This window comes from Festucalex cinctus, chromosome 4, assembly GCF_051991245.1.
Source record: "Festucalex cinctus isolate MCC-2025b chromosome 4, RoL_Fcin_1.0, whole genome shotgun sequence".
Lineage (NCBI taxonomy): Eukaryota > Metazoa > Chordata > Actinopteri > Syngnathiformes > Syngnathidae > Festucalex > Festucalex cinctus.
The window spans coordinates 4,661,414-4,680,896 of record NC_135414.1 but is presented as its reverse complement, the minus strand read 5'-3'; the positions used below and the strand labels follow the sequence as shown (position 1 = coordinate 4,680,896).

Below are 19,483 nucleotides of genomic sequence, written 5' to 3'. Positions count from 1 at the left end.
TTAAGGCTTTTCTGACCAATTTTCAACTGGATCCCTTCAACGAGCTCAGCACAGTAGCTAAAAACGTAAAGTATGACATTTATTGTAACCACTAGGTGGCGCTATATGTATAACTGAATTTTGTCATATAGATGTTTTCAGGCCGTGACTATTACGTTGCCTGAGAAGTTTGAGATTTTTTGGAGCTTGTACATGGGAGTTATTCAGCATTTGCTCTTTCTGGACAAATGAAATTTTAAAGGCAATATTTGCTGCCCCGCCCCCGTCATATAGTATTTCGAAAAGGCAAGATTTTTTGCCCAGTTGTTCTCTTAGGTCTTGAGATAATAAATGCCAAGTTTGAAGTCAATTGGATGAAAAATGTTTGCAAAGGGGGAAAAAGCATGACCACAGTGAATGTGCCAAAATAGGCCAAAATTGGACATTAAAAAATTCATAGCTCACTTCCTGTACATTTTAGCTACATGGTCCCAATAGACTTTTTTGTGCGTCTCGGGGTGCTACACGTGCCTGCCAATTTTCGTTGCTCTAGCTCAAACGTGCCGGGCTTGGTTTTTATTTTACTATGCTAGGGGGCGCTATAGAGTCGCGTTGTTATGACGACTTCATAATATCAAATTTTTCGCCGGGCCTGAGGAGTGTGCAAAGTTTGGTGAGTTTTCGTGAATGTTTAGGTACCCAAAATCGCGATCGTTTGCGGAGAATAAAGAAGAAGAAGAAGAAGAAGAAGAATAATAATAATAATAATAATAATAATAATAATAATAATAATTTTTACAAAAACAATAGGGACCTCGCAGCGGTCGCTGCTCGGGCCCTAATAATAATAATAATAATAATAATAATAATAATAATTTTTACAAAAACAATAGGGACCTCGCAGCGGTCGCTGCTCGGGCCCTAATAATAATAATAATAATAATAATAATAATAATAATAATTTTTACAAAAACAATAGGGACCTCGCAGCGGTCGCTGCTCGGGCCCTAACTAGAGCTGCGAGCAGCTATAAAGGGCCCTCGCAGCCCGGGCCACGTTGGGGTCCATGCACGTTGGGGTACTTGCACGTTGGGGTACTGGCACATTGGGGTACTGGCATATTGGAAGCAAAATTTCTTTGAAAATGGCATAATAAACGTTTACATGTAGAATATTTTTTTGCCAGTGTGTGTGTCAAGCTCAACGGGTTTTGGTGATTGTTAAGACCTGCAAAAATCAGCGTCCTTTTTTATTTTTAGGCAATGAGTTGCCCTGATTGGTATTTTTTTGTAAAAGTGTATATACACATCATCGCTCGTTGTACTCATTGCACAATGTTACTTTTATTGTCCAAAGGGGCAATCAAAAATGAATAAAACAAAATGGAAACGTACATACGTTTGGATCGGTGTGAAGCCAGTGAACAATTTGAGTGGTGGAAACTAAAAGAATATTCATAAATGACTTAGTTATCACACTTAGAATGAGTGTACATTTTTTGTACAAAATACCGTATGTGGGGTATTTATTTATTTTTTTATATAAGCCTCAAGGGCTAGGTGGTGCTGTATTTATAACTGAATGTTGTCATAGAGATACCTTCAGGCCTTGATTATAAGCATACATGTCAAGTGTGGGATTTTTTTTGGAGCATGTACCGTGGAGTTATTAAGCATATCCTTCATTCACGATATTGCTTTTAATGTCCATCGAGGCTATCAAAAATAAATAAAAATATATATATGTTTGGATAAGTCTGATGCCAGTGAACATTTTGAGTGGTGGAAACTAAAAGAATATTCATAAATGACTTCGTTATCACACTTAGAATGAGTGTACATTTTTTGTACAAAATACCGTATGTGGGGTATTTTTTTTTCATGCCTCAAGGGCTAGGTGGCGCTGCATATATAACTGAATGTTGTCACAGAGATAACTTCAGGCCTTGACGATAAACATACATGTCAAGTTTGGGATTTTTTGGAGCATGTACCGGGGAGTTATCAAGCATATCCTTTTTCATTGCGAAACACAAAATTTGATGCCCCGCCCTCATCATATAGTATTTCGAAAAGTCAAAATTTTTCCCCCTGTCGTTGGCTCAGGTCTTGACATGGTCCAGGCCAAGTCTTAACTCAGTCGGATGAAATGTGTAGGAGAAGTGGGCAAAAGTCTGCCCCCTGTGAATGTGCAAAAATCGTAAAAAATGGGACATTCAAAAATTCATAGCTCACTTCCTGTTCATTTTAGCATATGGGTCCAAGAGACTTTTTTGTAGGACTTGGGCTCCCTCATACACCTAAAAATATTCGTCGTTCTTGCTTAAACGTACAACCGGGGCTGCTTTGTTAAAAACTTCTAGGGGGCGCTATTGAGTCATTTTTGTAAAAAATAGCACAATCAACAATAAAATATGGCTCATTTTACCAGGCCAGATGTGTGTGCCAAGTTTCATGAGTTTCTGTGCATGTTTAGACCCTCAAAACTGGCGTTGTTTTCTTGGCGAACAGCGCTTAGCCACACCCACAGCAATTCGCGAAAACTCACAAACTTCGTGTTGTGACATCATGAAGGCCGAAACCCTCATCTGAGCAAATATGAGGTAGGTCCAGTTAACGTGTTTGGAGAAAAACGTAGAAGAAAATTCGTAAGAAAAAAAATTGCCACTAGGTGGCGCTATCAGTTAGATGAAATATAAGTCAGTAGATGTCTTTAGGGCTGGACTCTCATCAAATGTGTGAAATTTTGAGAAGATAGGATCATCTCGGTCAAGTTAATGCAGCTTTTATTTTCACGAAAAATCTTCAGACTTTGCGTCACCGTAGCGGCCACGCCCTTTGGCGAAAAGTTACAATATTCGGTGTGGGGCATCATCAACATCTTAAGGCTTTTCTGACCAATTTTCAAATGGATCCCTTCAACAAGCTCAGCACAGTAGCTAAAAACGTAAAGTATGACATTTATTGTAACCACTAGGTGGCGCTATATGTATAACTGAATTTTATCATATAGATGTTTTCAGGCCGTGACTATTACGTTGCCTGAGAAGTTTGAGATTTTTTGGAGCTTGAACATGGGAGTTATTAAGCATTTGCTCTTTCTCGACAAATGAAATTTTAAAGGCAATATTTGATGCCCCGCCCCCGTCATATAGTATTTCAAAAAGGCAAGATGTTTTGCCCAGTTGTTCTCTCAGGTCTTGAGATGATAAATGCCAAGTTTGAAGTCAATTGGATGAAAAATGTTTGCAAAGGGGGAAAAAGCATGACCACAGTGAATGTGCCAAAATAGGCCAAAATTGGACATAAAAAAATTCATAGCTCACTTCCTGTACATTTTAGCTACATGGTCCCAAGAGACATTTTTGTGCGTCTCGGGGTACTACACGTGCCTGCCAATTTTTGTTGCTCTAGCTCAAACGTGCCGGGCTTGGTTTTTATTTTTCTACGCTAGGGGGCGCTATCGAGTCGCATTGTTATAACGACCTCATAATATCAAATTTTTCGCCGGACCTGAGGAGTGTGCAAAGTTCGGTGAGTTTTCGTGAATATTTAGGTACCCAAAATCGCGATTGTTTGCGGAGAATAAAGAATAATAATAATAATAATAATAATAATAATAATAATAATAATAATAATAATTTTTGCAAAAACAATAGGGACCTCGCAGCGGTCGCTGCTCGGGCCCTAATAATAATAATAATAATAATTTTTACAAAAACAATAGGGACCTCGCAGCGGTCGCTGCTCGGGCCCTAATAAAGGGCCCTCGCAACCCGGGCCACGTTGGGGTATATGCAAGTCGGGGGACTTGCACGTTGGGGTACTGTTAAATAGACAAGGACCATGGAAAATAGAAATGCATTTGCCGTGCCTTGTGTGTAAAAAGGTGCAGTAAAAGGCCAAAAATGATGCACAATTCCCAAAATAAATTCAAAAGTGTGGACTTTCTGATGTGTGTGCAAAGTTTCATGAAAAGTCGCTCGTTTGATATTCAAAACCAGCATCTGTTTATTTGAAAACATTGCATGGCACAGAGATGGTGTGTGATCAAATAAAAAGCTTTTTGATGACTCTTAATGTGGTGTCGCTGTGCAACACATATGTATTCATGACATAGTGAAGTATTGTGACAGTTTTGTAGGGTCCAGCAAACAGTAAATGTGTGACAGTTATTCAAGAAAAAATGTAGCTTTGAAGCAGGCTAACCAATGACATCATCTAAAGGGGAAAAAAGCACATGAGCAAGCATAGGTATAAGTAGAGGAGAAAAAGAGATGAAAGAAGTGCGAGAGATGGAACAGGAGAGGAATGCAGCTGTTTATGTATAGCTGTTGTAACAGGACAGATTAAATAACACTTTAACCTGGGGTTAACAGCGCCCTAGGACAGATAAACTCTTTAGTGTAAAAGTTTTCTGGGACAGATGAATCCCTTGGGGTCAAAGAGTTTGGGTTAGCACATAGTCTGTCTTAGGATAATGTAACCTCCATGGATGAATTAGTCCTAGGACGCTTTGACCTGCGGGCTAAAACTTCAGGGGGGTTAACCTGTCCTGTTATATTGTGATCATCGTCTTCGTGCATGTCCTCAGTGGCTTCTTCTGTCTGTGTGGCAGCATTTGATACATCTGTAGAACAAAAAAGAATGAAGAATCATGTTAGATCTGTGAAGTTTGGTTGTCTTAGGTGTAGTTTACAGAACAGTCGTGTGCATATTTTTAGCATGGTAGTGTCTTAATACAAATGCATATTATGTAATGCACTGTATATGGATATTACAGACGTAATATTTGACGGTGATCTTATATTCATAGTTTTTGCCCGTTAATAAATAATATAGCTAGTAAGTAATAAGACACGCAAAAATGGTATAGTTGAATCCTCTGGCTCAAAAAGCAATGTTTTAGGATTGTGTGATGAAATGATGAATAAAAGTAAGGATACGACAGGTACATAAATGGTTATGTAAGTGTAAAATTTGGCATGGTGTGTCCAGATACATGCAGGATAAGTATAAAATATTATGGTGTGTGATTGATTTTTTCTTAGTAAAAATTAGTATTGTAAAGGTCAAGTCACAGTATGTCCAAAAAAATTTAAAAAAAAAATCTATGGTATAGAAACATCATAATCAGGGGCAAAGACATAAACATAATAATAGTAATTAATAATGATAGAATTTAAATACAATCTTTTCCATGAATATGTCAGTTATTTTGAGAAGATACAGAAAAAAAAGAACTTTGAAGTGTCTATCAGTGGATGAAAGAGGGCAAGATCACAGCATAGCTACATGATATCAGTCAGATTTGAAAGTAATCAAGTGTAGTATGTATTCACATTATATACATTGAGAAATTGCGGCTCAATAATCAGTCAGTGTTTTAGTTAACAGTCCAATGTTACCTTCAAGATATTCCTAACAGAAAAAAAGGAACGTGCATTAACAAAAAAATGTAAAAATGTCCATTGTCAAACATGTCATTCATTATACACAATGTGTAGGATGGGGATGCTTGCTGTGTTAGTGTTTGTGTGTCTTCCATGTCATATAGCTTACCATCACGGACAAATGCATCACATGCATCCTTTATATCCAATGCAGTCTGGAGTTCTTTCACAAGCTTGGTTTTGAAGTCTATCTGTTTTTCAAGTGCTTGATTGACTCGAGTCACATGGACTAGTTGGTTCATTTGGGAATGAAGATCAAGGCTGCGCTGGTATAAGTCGTTGAGACTGAAAGCATGATCAATGCATGCATACTGTAATGACAAAGCATTCAATGAAAATCAGTCATGTTAGATTCCATGATTCTAAATAGCAGATCTAACGTGTTGGTGCAAAACGTTGTGGTCGTGTTGCATGTTACTCAATGGCTGTGTGTGTCAAAACGAGTTTATTTTGAAAGAATATACAAATATATACACACGGACATATATATTTATACAGTATAACAGTACCGCATGTATTGGTTTTAAGGAAAGAGTTGAAAAGCAGTGTTCAGAAAAAAAGCATAAGACGCACAAAGTACCATTTCACTACATGTAATAAGTTGTCAAGTAGACATGTGAATTAAGTGGTTAAGATAGTGGCTACTGTGCAAGTAAGCTTCAATTGTCTCTAAAAGGTTAGCATATGTGTTCTACATGATATCAATGGCTAGACGTGCTCGTGGAGAAACATTACAAACAGAAAAACACACTAAAGGTGCCTTTAACAAACCTGTTAATAAATGAGAACTTAATACATATATGTATGGCATACTGTATATGATTGAGAAAGTTGTCCTGTTTAGTTTATGTATTGTATACTTACGGAAAAAAGTTGGCAATCTTTGCGTATGGAGATGATTAGAGGGTCTTTATCAAAAGAGAATTTGCTTGGTGATTTGTTCATGTTCTGTAGAAAAGCAAAGGAGTAGAAATAAATACAGTATCATACTTCATAAACATACAAGACATTTGTAGCTGTATTAACCATTGTTGGTATTTGAAGTGATAATTTAGGAATAGAAGTGTAGTGATTGCAGAATTTATAGAGTGCTTACCTTGTATGACTTTGTAGATGGAAATGTCTTTTGTTGAAAGAGCTCTTTGTTGTCTACTATATATGCAAGGACAAGCATAAGTAGGTGTGGTTATGAAGTACTTGACCATTGAAATAAAGCAGTGGTATCAAATGTATGGACCGTGGTTTGGCTCAGGCCTGCAAATGGGTTTAATGTGGCACAAGAGATAATCTTGTAAGGTACAAAAAATAATAATAATATAATAGGTATGCCTCTGAGTTTTCACAAATCTAGGTCAAGTCAAGTCAAGTCATCTTTAGTTATTTCGCGCTTGAATCATCCAATCGGAAATGCTTCATAAAAAATGTATAGAGGGTGCGATTTATTGCAAATTGCACAAGAAATCTCTAAAAATTCATGTTAATGACAAGTCTGATGTGTGTGCAAAGTTTCACGAGTTTTCACACATGTATAGATAAAAAAAAACAAAGCAGCACTTTACTTGGCAACCAATGCATCGCTATAGCAGCAGCGTGCGACAAAATAAAAAACTTTTGATAAATTTGCATCTTCCTGTTGGGTTTAGCACATGGCACCAAGAGACTTTTTTGTACATCGTGGGCTGTTACATTTGTCTCCAAATTTTCGTAGCTCTAGCTGCTTCGTACAACTGGGAATGCTTCATTAAGAAGTAATTTTTTCCTTTGCAAACTGTGCATGCCACGGCAACAGCGTGCGACAAAATAAAAAGCTTTCAATAACTTTTCATCTTCAACATCTTAAGATGAATCACACCAAGTTTGGAGATGATCGGATAAACTCTGTAGGAGGAGTTCGTTAAAATAAGACCCCTATGAAATGGCCCAAAAAATGGCAACACGTTCCAAAGTAAATCAAAATGGCGGACTTCCTGTTCGGTTTAGCATATGGTTCAAAAAGAGTTTTTTGTACCTTGAGGGCTGTTACATATGTCTTCAAATATTGGTAACTCTAGGTGAAATGTACAGCCGGGAATGCTTCATTAAGTTAGAATTTTGAAACACAAAATTTGATGCCTCGCCTCTGGCGGACTTCCTGTTAGGTTTAGCATATGGCACCAACAGGCTTTTTTGTAGATCATAGTCTGTTACATATGTGTACCAATTTTCGTAGCTCTAGATTAAACGTACCACCGGCAATGCTTCGTTAAGTAAGAATTTTGAAACTGTAAATTTGATGCCCCGCCACCGTCATATAGTATGTCAAAAACTTTAGATTTTTTACCATGATGTTGTCCCAGGTGTTGAGATGGTACAGCCCAAGTTTGAAGTCAATCGGGTTAACCGTGTAGGAGAAGCGGGCAAAAGTATGACCCCTGTAAATGTGCAAAAATGGGCCAAAATTGGACATTCAAATACTCATACCTCACTTCCTGTCTATTTTAGGGTACACATATCAAAGAGGTTTTTGTTCATCTGGATGTGCTACAGGTGCCACACAATTTTCGTAGCCATAGGACAATCGTAGCGGGACAGGGATCCGTTAAACCTATGTAGGTGGCGCTACAGAGCCATTTTTCTGTTATCATGTATGGCGACTTTAAAATATCAAATTTTTCGCCAGACCCGATCTGCGTGTAAAGTTTGGTGAGTTTTCGTTCATGTTTAGTGCCTCAAAAATGTGGTTGTTTGCGGAAAAGAATAATAACAAAGAAAAAGAAGAAGAAGAAGAAGAAGAACTAGAGCTGCGAGCAGCTATAAAGGGCCCTCGCAACCCGGGCCACGTTGGGGTACTTGCACGTCGGGGTACTGGCACGTTGGGGTACTGTCAAATAGGACAAGGACCATCTAAAATGTTTTTGACAAGCCTTGTGTGTGCAAAGTTGAATCAAAACGCAAAATATGGTGCGCAATTCCCAAAATAAATTCAAAATGGCGGACTTCCTTTTAGGTTTAGCATACGGCTACAGAATACTTTTTGTAGGTCTTAAGCTAATAGGTATGCCTCCCAGTTTTCACAAATCTAGGTCAAGTCATCTTTAGTTGTGTATCGCTTGAATCATACAATTGGAAATGCTCCATAAAAATGCATAGAGGGCGCTATTGAGCACAACGTTGGGTTACTTGCACGTCAGGGTACTGGCACGTTGGGGTACTGTTACATGGAACAAGGACCATTTAAAATGTTAGTTTTTTCCATGCCTTGTCTGTGCAAAGTTTAATGAAAAAGGCCAAAAATGATGTATAATTCCCAAAAAAAATAAAAATAGCGGACTTCCTCTTTGGTTTGGCAAATGGCTACATAATACTTTTTTGTAGGTCTAGCATAATCATACAATCGGAAATGCTTCATAAAAATGTCTAGAGGGCGCTATTTATTGCAAATTGCACAATAAATCTCTGAAAATTCATGTTCATGACAAGTCTGATGTGTTTGCAAAGTTTCATGAGTTTTCATGTGTATAAAAAAAAAAAAAAAAACAGCACTTGACAAACAATGCATTGCTATGGCAACAGCGTGTTACAAAATAAAAAACTTTCGATTACTTTGCATCTTAAACATCTTAAGATGAAACACACCAAGTTTGAAGACAGTCGGATAAATTTTGTAGGAGGGGTTCGTTAAAATATGACCCCTGAAAAAGGCCACAAAAAATGGCAACAAATCCCATCATAAATCAAAATGGCAGACTTCCTGTTTGGTTTAGCACATGGTTCCAAGAGACTTTTTTGTACATCATGGGCTCTTATGTATGCCTGCAAATTATCATAGCGCTAGGAGAAACGTACAACCGGGAATGCTTCGTTAAAGAGGAGTTTTTTAGCTCAAAATGTGATGCCCGGCCCCTGGGGGACTTCCTGTTGGGTTTAGCACATGGCACCAAGAGACTTTTTTGTACATCCTGGGCTGTTACATATGTCTACAATTTTTCGTCGCTCTAGCTGCTTCGTACAACTGGGAATGCTTCATTAAGAAGGATTTTTTTCCTTTGCAAAAAGTGCATGCCACGACAACAGCGTGCGACGAAATAAAAAGCTTTCAATAACTTTTCATCGTCAACATCTTAAGATGAATCACACCAAGTTTGAAGATGATCGGATAAACTCTGTGGAAGGAGTTCGTTAAAATAAGACCCCTATGAAATGGCCAAAAAAATGGCAACATGTTCCAAAGTAAATCAAAATGGCAGACTTCCTGTTAGGTTTAGCATATGGTTCAAAAAGAGTTTTTTGTACCTCGAGGGCTGTTACATATGTCTTCAAATTTTGGTCACTCTAGGTGAAACGTACAGCCGGAAATGCTTCATTAAGTAAAAATTTTGAAATGCAAAATTTGATGCCCTGCCTCTGGCGGACTTCCTGTTAGGTTTAGCATATGGCACCAACAGGCTTTTTTGTAGATCATAGTCTGTTACATATGTGTACCAATTTTCGTAGCTCTAGATTAAACGTATAACCGGCAATACTTCAGATGAAACATGCCAAAGAATGAAGACAATCTGATAAGTTTTGTAGAAAATATGAGGCCTATAAAAGGCCCCCAAAAAATGGCTACAAATAGCAAAGTAAATCAAAATGCCGGACTTCCTGTTTGGCTTAGCATATGGTTCTAAAAGACTTTTTTGGACATCGTGGGCTCTTATGTATGCCTCCAAATTATCATAGCGCTAGGTGAAAGGTACAACCGGGAATGCTTCGTTAAAGAGGAGTTTTTTAGCTCAAAATGTGATGCCCGGCCCCTGGGGGACTTCCTGTTGGGTTTAGCACAGGGCACCAAGAGACTTTTTTGTACATCTTGGGCTGTTACATATGTCTACAAATTTTCGTAGCTCTAGCTGCTTCGTACAAATGGGAATGCTTCTTTAAGGATATTTTTTTCCTTTAAAAACAGTGCATGCCATGACAACAGTGTGCGACAAAATAAAAAGCTTTCAATAACTTTTCATCTTCAACATCTTAAGATGAATCACACCAAGTTTGAAGATGATCGGATAAACTCTGTAAGAGGAGTTCGTTAAAATAGGACCCCTATGAAATGGCCAAAAAAATGGGAACACGTTCCAAAGTAAATCAAAATGGTGGACTTTCTGTTAGGTTTAGCATATGGTTCAAAAAGAGTTTTTTGTACCTTGAGGGCTGTTACATATGTCTTTAAATTTTGGTAACTCTAGGTGAAACGTACAGCCGGGAATGCTTCATTAAGTAAGAATTTTGAAACTCAAAATTTGATGCCCCGCCTCTGGCGGACTTCCTGTTGGGTTTAGCATATGGCACCAACAGACTTTTTTGTAGGTCATAGTCTGTTACATATGTGTACCAATTTTCGTAGCTCTAGGTTAAACATACAACCGGCAATACTACGTTTAGTAAGAGTTTTGAAACTCTAAATTTGATGCCCCACCGCCGTCATATAGTATGTCGAAAACTTTAGATTTTTTACCATGGTGTTGTCCCAGGTCTTGAGATGGTACATCCCAAGTTTGAAGTCAATTGGATTAACCGTGTAGGAGAAGCAGGCAAAAGTATGACCCCTGTAAATGTGCAAAAATTGGCCAAAATTGGACATTTAAATACTCATATCTCACTTCCTGTCTATTTTAGGGTACACACATCAAAGAGGTTTTTGTTCATCTGGATGTGCTACAGGTGCCACACAATTTTCATAGCCGTCGGACAATCGTAGCGGGCCAGGGATCTGTTTAACCTATGTAGGTGGCGCTATGGAGCCATTTTTCTGTTATCACCTATGGCGACTTTAAAATATCAAATTTTTCGCCAGGCCTGACGTGTGTGTAAAGTTTGGTGAGTTTTCGTTCACGTTTAGTGTCTCAAAAATGTGATTGTTTGCGGAAAAGAATAATAACAAATAAAAAGAAGAAGAATAATAAGAATTCCTTGAAAAACAATAGGGACCTCGCAGCGGTCGCTGCTCGGGCCCTAACTAGAGCTGCGAGCAGCTATAAAGGGCCCTCGCAACCCGGGCCACGTTGGGGTATTTGCATGTCGGGGGACTGGCATATTGGGGTACTGTTTCATAGGAAACCGTCTAAATTGTAAATGTTTTAGACATGCAAAGTTTCATGGAAGGCCAAAAATGATGCACAATTTAAAATCAAAATGGATTGGCACATGGCTATAGAATACTTTTTGGAGGTATTAGGCTGATAGGTATGCCTCCCAATAGTCACACATCTAGCTGAATCATATAAAAAACATTTTTCTTTGCAAACGATGCATCGCTACAGCAAAGGCGTGCAACAAAATAAAAAATTTCAATAACTTTTCATCTTAAATATCTTAAGATGAAACGCGCCAAAGAATATATGACGCCTATAAAAGGCCCCAAAAATGGCAACAAATACCAAAGTTAATCAAAATGGCAGACTTCCTGTTTGGTTTAGCATATGGCTTTAGAAACTTTTTTGTAAGTCTTAGGCTGATCTCCCAATATTCACACATCTAGCTGAATCATATAAAAAACATTTTTCTTTTCAAACAATGCATCGCTACAGCAAAGGCGTGCGACTAAATAAAAAATTTCAATAACTTTTCATCTTAAATATCTTAAGATGAAACGTACCAAAGAATATATGACGCCTATAAAAGGCCCCAAAAATGGTATCAAATACCAAAGTTAATCAAAATGGCAGACTTCCTGTTTGGTTTAGCATATGGCTTTAGAAACTTTTTTTGTAAGTCTTAGGCTGATAGGTATCCAAATTTTTTCACATCTAGCTGAATCATACATTTCCAAAAGCTTCATAAAAATGTCGAGATGGCGCTATTGAGCCATTTATTGAAAATTGCAGAAAAACTCTCTAAAATATTCATGCTTATGACAAGCCTGATGTGTGTGTAAAGTTTCATGAGTTTTTGCACATGTTTAGATAATAAAAAAAAAGCAGCATTTTACTTGGCAAACAATGCACCGCTATGGCAACGGCGTGCAACAAAATAAAACACTTTCGATAACTTTGTATCTTAAACATCTTAAGATGAAGCACACCAAGTTTGAAGACAGTCGGATAAATTTTGTAGGAGGAGTTCGTTAAAATATGACCCCTAAAAAAGGCCACAAAAAATGGCTACAAATCCCAACGTAAATCAAAATGGCGGACTTCCTGTTTGGTTTAGCAGATGGTTCCAAGAGACTTTTTTGTACATCGTGGGCTCTTATGTATGCCTCTAAATTATCATAGCGCTAGGTGAAACGTACAACCGGGAATGCTTCGTTAAAGAGGAGTTTTTTACCTCAAAATGTGATGACCGGCCCCTACGGGACTTCCTGTTGGGTTTAGCACATGGCACCAAGAGACTTTTTTGTACATCGTGGGCTGTTAAATTTGTCTCTAAATTTTCGTAGCTCTCGCTGCTTCGTACAACTGGGAATGCTTCATTAAGAGGGAATTTTTTCCTTTGCAAACTGTGCATGCCACGGCAACAGCGTGCGACGAAATAAAAAGCTTTCAATAACTTTTCATCTTCAACATCTTAAGATGAATCACACCAAGTTTGGAGATGATCGGATAAACTCTGTAGGAGGAGTTCGTTAAAATAAGACCCCTATGAAATGGCCCAAAAAATGGCAACACGTTCCAAAGTAAATCAAAATGGCGGACTTCCTGTTCGGTTTAGCATATGGTTCAAAAAGAGTTTTTTGTACCTTGAGGGCTGTTACATATGTCTTCAAATGTTGGTAACTAGGTGAAATGTACAGCCGGGAATGCTTCATTAAATAAGAATTTTGAAACACAAAATTTGATGCCTCGCCTCTGGCGGACTTCCTGTTAGGTTTAGCATATGGCACCAACAGGCTTTTTTGTAGATCATAGTCTGTTACATATGTGTACCAATTTTCGTGGCTCTCAATTAAACGTACCACCGGCAATGCTTTGTTAAGTAAGAATTTTGAAACTGTAAATTTGATGCCCCGCCACCGTCATATAGTATGTCAAAAACTTTAGATTTTTTACCATGATGTTGTCCCAGGTGTTGAGATGGTACAGCCCAAGTTTGAAGTCAATCGGGTTAACCGTGTAGGAGAAGCGGGCAAAAGTATGACCCCTGTAAATGTGCAAAAATGGGCCAAAATTGGACATTCAAATACTCATACCTCACTTCCTGTCTATTTTAGGGTACACATATCAAAGAGGTTTTTGTTCATCTGGATGTGCTACAGGTGCCACACAATTTTCGTAGCCATAGGACAATCGTAGCGGGACAGGGATCCGTTAAACCTATGTAGGTGGCGCTACAGAGCCATTTTTCTGTTATCATGTATGGCGACTTTAAAATATAAAATTTTTCGCCAGGCCCGATCTGCGTGTAAAGTTTGGTGAGTTTTCATTCATGTTTAGTGCCTCAAAAATGTGGTTGTTTGCGGAAAAGAATAATAACAAAGAAAAAGAAGAAGAAGAAGAAGAACTAGAGCTGCGAGCAGCTATAAAGGGCCCTCGCAACCCGGGCCACGTTGGGGTATTTGCACGTCGGGGTACTGGCATGTTGGGGTACTGTCAAATAGGAAACCATCTAAATTGTAAACGTTTTTGCCATGCTTTGTGTTTTTAAAGTTTCATGGAAAGGCCAAAAACGATGCACAATTAACAAAATAAAATCAAAATGGATTGGCACATGGCTATATAGAATACTTTTTGAATATATTCGGCATGCCTGCCAATATTCACACATCTAGCTGAATCATATAATCGGAAAGACTTCATAAAAATGTCTAGAGGGCGCTATTGAGCCATTTATTACAAATAGCACAACAAATCTCTAAATAAAATATTCATGTTCTAGACAGGTCTGGTGCGTGTGCAAAGTTTTGTGAGTTTTCACCCATATTTAGACTCTCAAAAAAGCATTTTTCTTCACAAACAATGCATGGCTACAGCAAAGGCGTGTGACAAAATAAAAAAATTCAATAACTTTTCATCTTAAATATCTTAAGATGAAACACGCCAAAGAATGAAGACGATCTGATAAGTTCTGTTGAAAATATGACCCCTATAAAAGGCCCCAAAAAATGGCTACAAATACCAAAGTAAATCAAAATGGCAGACTTCCTTTTTGATTCAGCATATGGCTTTAGAAACCTTTTTGTAAGTCTTAGGCTGATAGGTATCCCAATTTTTACAAATCTAGCTGAATCATAAAACACAAAACATTTGCAAAAGCTTCATAAAAATGTCTAGAGGGCGCTATTGAACCATTTATTGCAAATTGAATAAGAAATCTCTAAAATATTCATGCTGATGACAAGCCTGATGTGTGTGTAAAGTTTCATGAGTTTTTGCACATGTTTAGACCAAAAAAAAAAAGTAACATTTTACTTGGCAAACAATGCATCGCCATGACAACGGCGTGCGACAAAATAAATAACTTTCGATAACTTTGCATCTTAAACATCTTAAGATGAAGCACACCAAGTTTAAAGACAGTCGGATAAATTTTGTAGGAGGAGTTCGTTAAAATATGACCCCTAAAAAAGGCCACAAAAAATGGCTACAAATCCCAACGTAAATCAAAATGGTGGACTTCCTGATTGGTTTAGCATATTGCTCCAAGAGACTTTTTTTGTACATCCTGAGCTCTTATGTTTGCCTGCAAATTATCATAGCTTTAGGTGTTTAATCAAAACGCAAAATATGGTGTGCAATTCCCATGCATTGCTATGGCAACAGCGTGTGACAAAATAAAAAACTTTCGATTACTTTGCATCTTAAACATCTTAAGATGAAACATACCAAGTTTGAAGACAGTCGGATAAATTTTGTAGGAGGGGTTCGTTAAAATATGACCCCTGAAAAAGGCCACAAAAAATGGCAACAAATCCCATCATAAATCAAAATGGCGGACTTCCTGTTTGGTTTAGCCCATGGTTCCAAGAGACTTTTTTGTACATCGTGGGCTCTTATGTATGCCTGCAAATTATCATAGCGCTAGGTGAAACGTACAACCGGGAATGCTTAGTTAAAGAGGAGTTTTTTAGCTCAAAATGTGATGCCCGGCCCCTGGGGGACTTCCTGTTGCGTTTAGCACATGGCACCAAGAGACATTTTTGTAGATCCTGGGCTGTTACATATGTCTACAATTTTTCATAGCTCTAGCTGCTTCGTACAACTGGGAATGCTTCATTAAGAAGGATTTTTTTCCTTTGCAAAAAGTGCATGCCACGATAACAGCATGTGACGAAATAAAAAACTTTCAATAACTTTTCATTTTCAACATCTTAAGATGAATCACACCAAGTTTGAAGATGATCGGATAAACTCTGTAGGAGGAGTTTGTTAAAATATGACCCCTATGAAATGGCCAAAAAAAATGGCAACACATTCCAAAGTAAATCAAAATGGCGGACGTCCTGTTAGGTTTAGCATATGGTTCAAAAAGAGTTTTTTGTAAATCGAGGGCTGTTATATACCTCTACAAATTTTGGTAACTCTAGGTGAAACGTACAGCCGGGTATGCTTTGTTAAAGAGGAGTTTTTTTTAGCTCAAAATGTGATGCCCGGCCCCTGGGGGACTTCCTGTTGGGTTTAGCACAGGGCACCAGGAGACTTTTTTGTACATCTTGGGCTGTTACATATGTCTACAAATTTTCGTAGCTCTAGCTGCTTCGTACAACTGGCAATGCTTCTTTAAGGATATTTTTTTTCCTTTGCAAACAGTGCATGCCATGACAACAGCGTGCGACGAAATACAAAGCTTTCAATAACTTTTCATCTTCAACATCTTAAGATGAATCACACCAAGTTTGAAGATGATCGGATAAACACTGTAGGAGGAGTTCGTTAAAATAAGACTCCAATGAAATGGCCAAAAAAATGGCAACACGTTCCAAAATAAATCAAAATGGTGGACTTCCTGTTAGGTTTAGCATATGGTTCAAAAAGAGTTTTTTGTAGGTCATAGCCTGTTACATATGTGTACCAATTTTCGTAGCTCTAGATTAAACGTACAACCGGCAATGCCTCGTGAAGTAAGAATTTTTAAACTCTAAATTTGATGCGCCGCCGCCGTCATATAGTATATCAAAAACTTTTCATTTTTCACAATGATGTTGTCCCAGGTGTTGAGATGGTACATCCCAAGTTTGAAGTCAATCGGGTTAACCGTGTAGGAGAAGCGGGCAAAAGTATGACCCCTGTAAATGTGCAAAAATTGGCAAAAATTGGACATTTAAATACTCATACCTCACTTTCTGTCTATTTTAGGGTACACACTTCAAAGAGGTTTTTGTTCATTGGGATGTGCTACAGGTGCCACACAATTTTCATAGCCGTCGGACAATCGTAGCGGGACAGGGATCCGTTTAACCTATGTAGGGGGCGCTAAGGAGCCATTTTTCTGTTATCATGTATGGCGACTTGAAAATATCAAATTTTTCGCCAGGCCTGATGTGCGTGTAAAGTTTGGTGAGTTTTCGGTCACGTTTAGTGTCTCAAAAATGCGATTGTTTGCGGAGAAGAATAATAATAAGAACTAGAGCTGCGAGCAGCTATAAAGGGCCCTCGCAAACCGGGCCACGTTGGGGTACTTGCACGTCGGGGTACTGGCACGTTGGGGTACTGTCAAATAGGACAAGCACCATCTAAAATGTTTTTGACAAGCCTTGTGTGTGCAAAGTTGAATCAAAACGCAAAATATGGTGCGCAATTCCCACAATAAATTCAAAATGGCGGACTTCCTTTTAGGTTTAGCATACGGCTACAGAATACTTTTTGTAGGTCTTAAGCTAATAGGTATGCCTCCCAGTTTTCACAAATCTAGGTCAAGTCATCTTTAGTTGTGTATCGCTTGAATCATACAATTGGAAATGCTCCATAAAAATGCATAGAGGGCGCTATTGAGCACAACGTTGGGTTACTTGCACGTCAGGGTACTGGCACGTTGGGGTACTGTTACATGGAACAAGGACCATTTAAAATGTTAGTTTTTTCCATGCCTTGTCTGTGCAAAGTTTAATGAAAAAGGCCAAAAATGATGTATAATTCCCAAAAAAAATCAAAATAGCGGACTTCCTCTTTGGTTTGGCAAATGGCTACATAATACTTTTTTGTAGGTCTAGCATAATCATACAATCGGAAATGCTTCATAAAAATGTCTAGAGGGCGCTATTTATTGCAAATTGCACAATAAATCTCTGAAAATTCATGTTCATGACAAGTCTGATGTGTTTGCAAAGTTTCATGAGTTTTCATGTGTATAAAAAAAAAAAAAAAAACAGCACTTGACAAACAATGCATTGCTATGGCAACAGCGTGTTACAAAATAAAAAACTTTCGATTACTTTGCATCTTAAACATCTTAAGATGAAACACACCAAGTTTGAAGACAGTCGGATAAATTTTGTAGGAGGGGTTCGTTAAAATATGACCCCTGAAAAAGGCCACAAAAAATGGCAACAAATCCCATCATAAATCAAAATGGCAGACTTCCTGTTTGGTTTAGCACATGGTTCCAAGAGACTTTTTTGTACATCATGGGCTCTTGTGTATGCCTGCAAATTATCATAGCGCTAGGTGAAACGTACAACCGGGAATGCTTCGTTAAAGAGGAGTTTTTTAGCTCAAAATGTGATGCCCGGCCCCTGGGGGACTTCCTGTTGGGTTTAGCACATGGCACCAAGAGACTTTTTTGTACATCCTGGGCTGTTACATATGTCTACAATTTTTCGTCGCTCTAGCTGCTTCGTACAACTGGGAATGCTTCATTAAGAAGGATTTTTTTCCTTTGCAAAAAGTGCATGCCACGACAACAGCGTGCGACGAAATAAAAAGCTTTCAATAACTTTTCATCGTCAACATCTTAAGATGAATCACACCAAGTTTGAAGATGATCGGATAAACTCTGTAGAAGGAGTTCGTTAAAATATGACCCCTATGAAATGGCCAAAAAAATGGCAACATGTTCCAAAGTAAATCAAAATGGCAGACTTCCTGTTAGGTTTAGCATATGGTTCAAAAAGAGTTTTTTGTACCTCGAGGGCTGTTACATATGTCTTCAAATTTTGGTCACTCTAGGTGAAACGTACAGCCGGAAATGCTTCATTAAGTAAAAATTTTGAAATGCAAAATTTGATGCCCTGCCTCTGGCGGACTTCCTGTTAGGTTTAGCATATGGCACCAACAGGCTTTTTTGTAGATCATAGTCTGTTACATATGTGTACCAATTTTCGTAGCTCTAGATTAAACGTATAACCGGCAATACTTCAGATGAAACATGCCAAAGAATGAAGACAATCTGATAAGTTTTGTAGAAAATATGAGGCCTATAAAAGGCCCCCAAAAAATGGCTACAAATAGCAAAGTAAATCAAAATGCCGGACTTCCTGTTTGGCTTAGCATATGGTTCTAAAAGACTTTTTTGTACATCGTGGGCTCTTATGTATGCCTCCAAATTATCATAGCGCTAGGTGAAAGGTACAACCGGGAATGCTTCGTTAAAGAGGAGTTTTTTAGCTCAAAAAGTGATGCCCGGCCCTTGCGGGACTTCCTGTTGGGTTTAGCACAAAGCAGCAAGAGACTTTTTTGTACATCGTGGGCTGTTACATATGTCTACAAATTTTCGTAGCTCTAGCTGCTTCGTACAACTGAGAATTCTTCATTAAGAAGAATTTTTTTCCTTTGCAAACAAGTGCATGCCACGACAACAGCGTGCAGCGAAATAAAAAGCTTTCAATAACTTTTCATCTTCAACATCTTAAGATGAATCACACCAAGTTTGAAGATGATCGGATAAACTCTGTAAGAGGAGTTCGTTAAAATAGGACCACTATGAAATGGCCAAAAAAATGGGAACACGTTCCAAAGTAAATCAAAATGGTGGACTTTCTGTTAGGTTTAGCATATGGTTCAAAAAGAGTTTTTTGTACCTTGAGGGCTGTTACATATGTCTTTAAATTTTGGTAACTCTAGGTGAAACGTACCGGGAATGCTTCATTAAGTAAGAATTTTGAAACTCAAAATTTGATGCCCCGCCTCTGGCGGACTTCCTGTTGGGTTTAGCATATGG

At 38.2% G+C, this 19,483-nt stretch overlaps 2 protein-coding genes across 2 annotated transcripts in view; one reads left to right on the top strand and one right to left on the bottom strand.

The window, feature by feature from the left end:
- The window catches only part of pde3b (phosphodiesterase 3B), a 171,627-nt gene that overhangs the window by 136,590 nt on the left and 15,554 nt on the right, over positions 1 to 19,483 (top strand). The window lies entirely within an intron of this gene.
- LOC144017078 (uncharacterized) lies at positions 3,793 to 7,834 on the bottom strand. Its single transcript, XM_077518330.1, has 5 exons — positions 7,752 to 7,834; positions 6,528 to 6,685; positions 6,296 to 6,379; positions 5,541 to 5,742; positions 3,793 to 4,608 (listed from the first exon to the last, which is right to left on the bottom strand). The coding sequence occupies exons 2-5, from the start codon at positions 6,603 to 6,605 to the stop codon at positions 4,451 to 4,453; spliced, it is 522 nt and encodes a 173-aa protein (XP_077374456.1). The 5' UTR covers positions 6,606 to 6,685; positions 7,752 to 7,834; the 3' UTR covers positions 3,793 to 4,450.

Bases quoted from the DNA above. Each gene is read 5' to 3' on its own strand.
- LOC144017078 (XM_077518330.1), bottom strand. From the start codon at position 6,605: ATGCTTGTCCTTGCATATATAGTAGACAACAAAGAGCTCTTTCAACAA. The intron at 6,380-6,527 runs GTAAGCACTCTA...GCTTTTCTACAG, and splicing joins CATCTACAAAGTCATACAAG to AACATGAACAAATCACCAAG. The intron at 5,743-6,295 runs GTAAGTATACAA...TTGTCATTACAG, and splicing joins AAGATTGCCAACTTTTTTCC to TATGCATGCATTGATCATGC.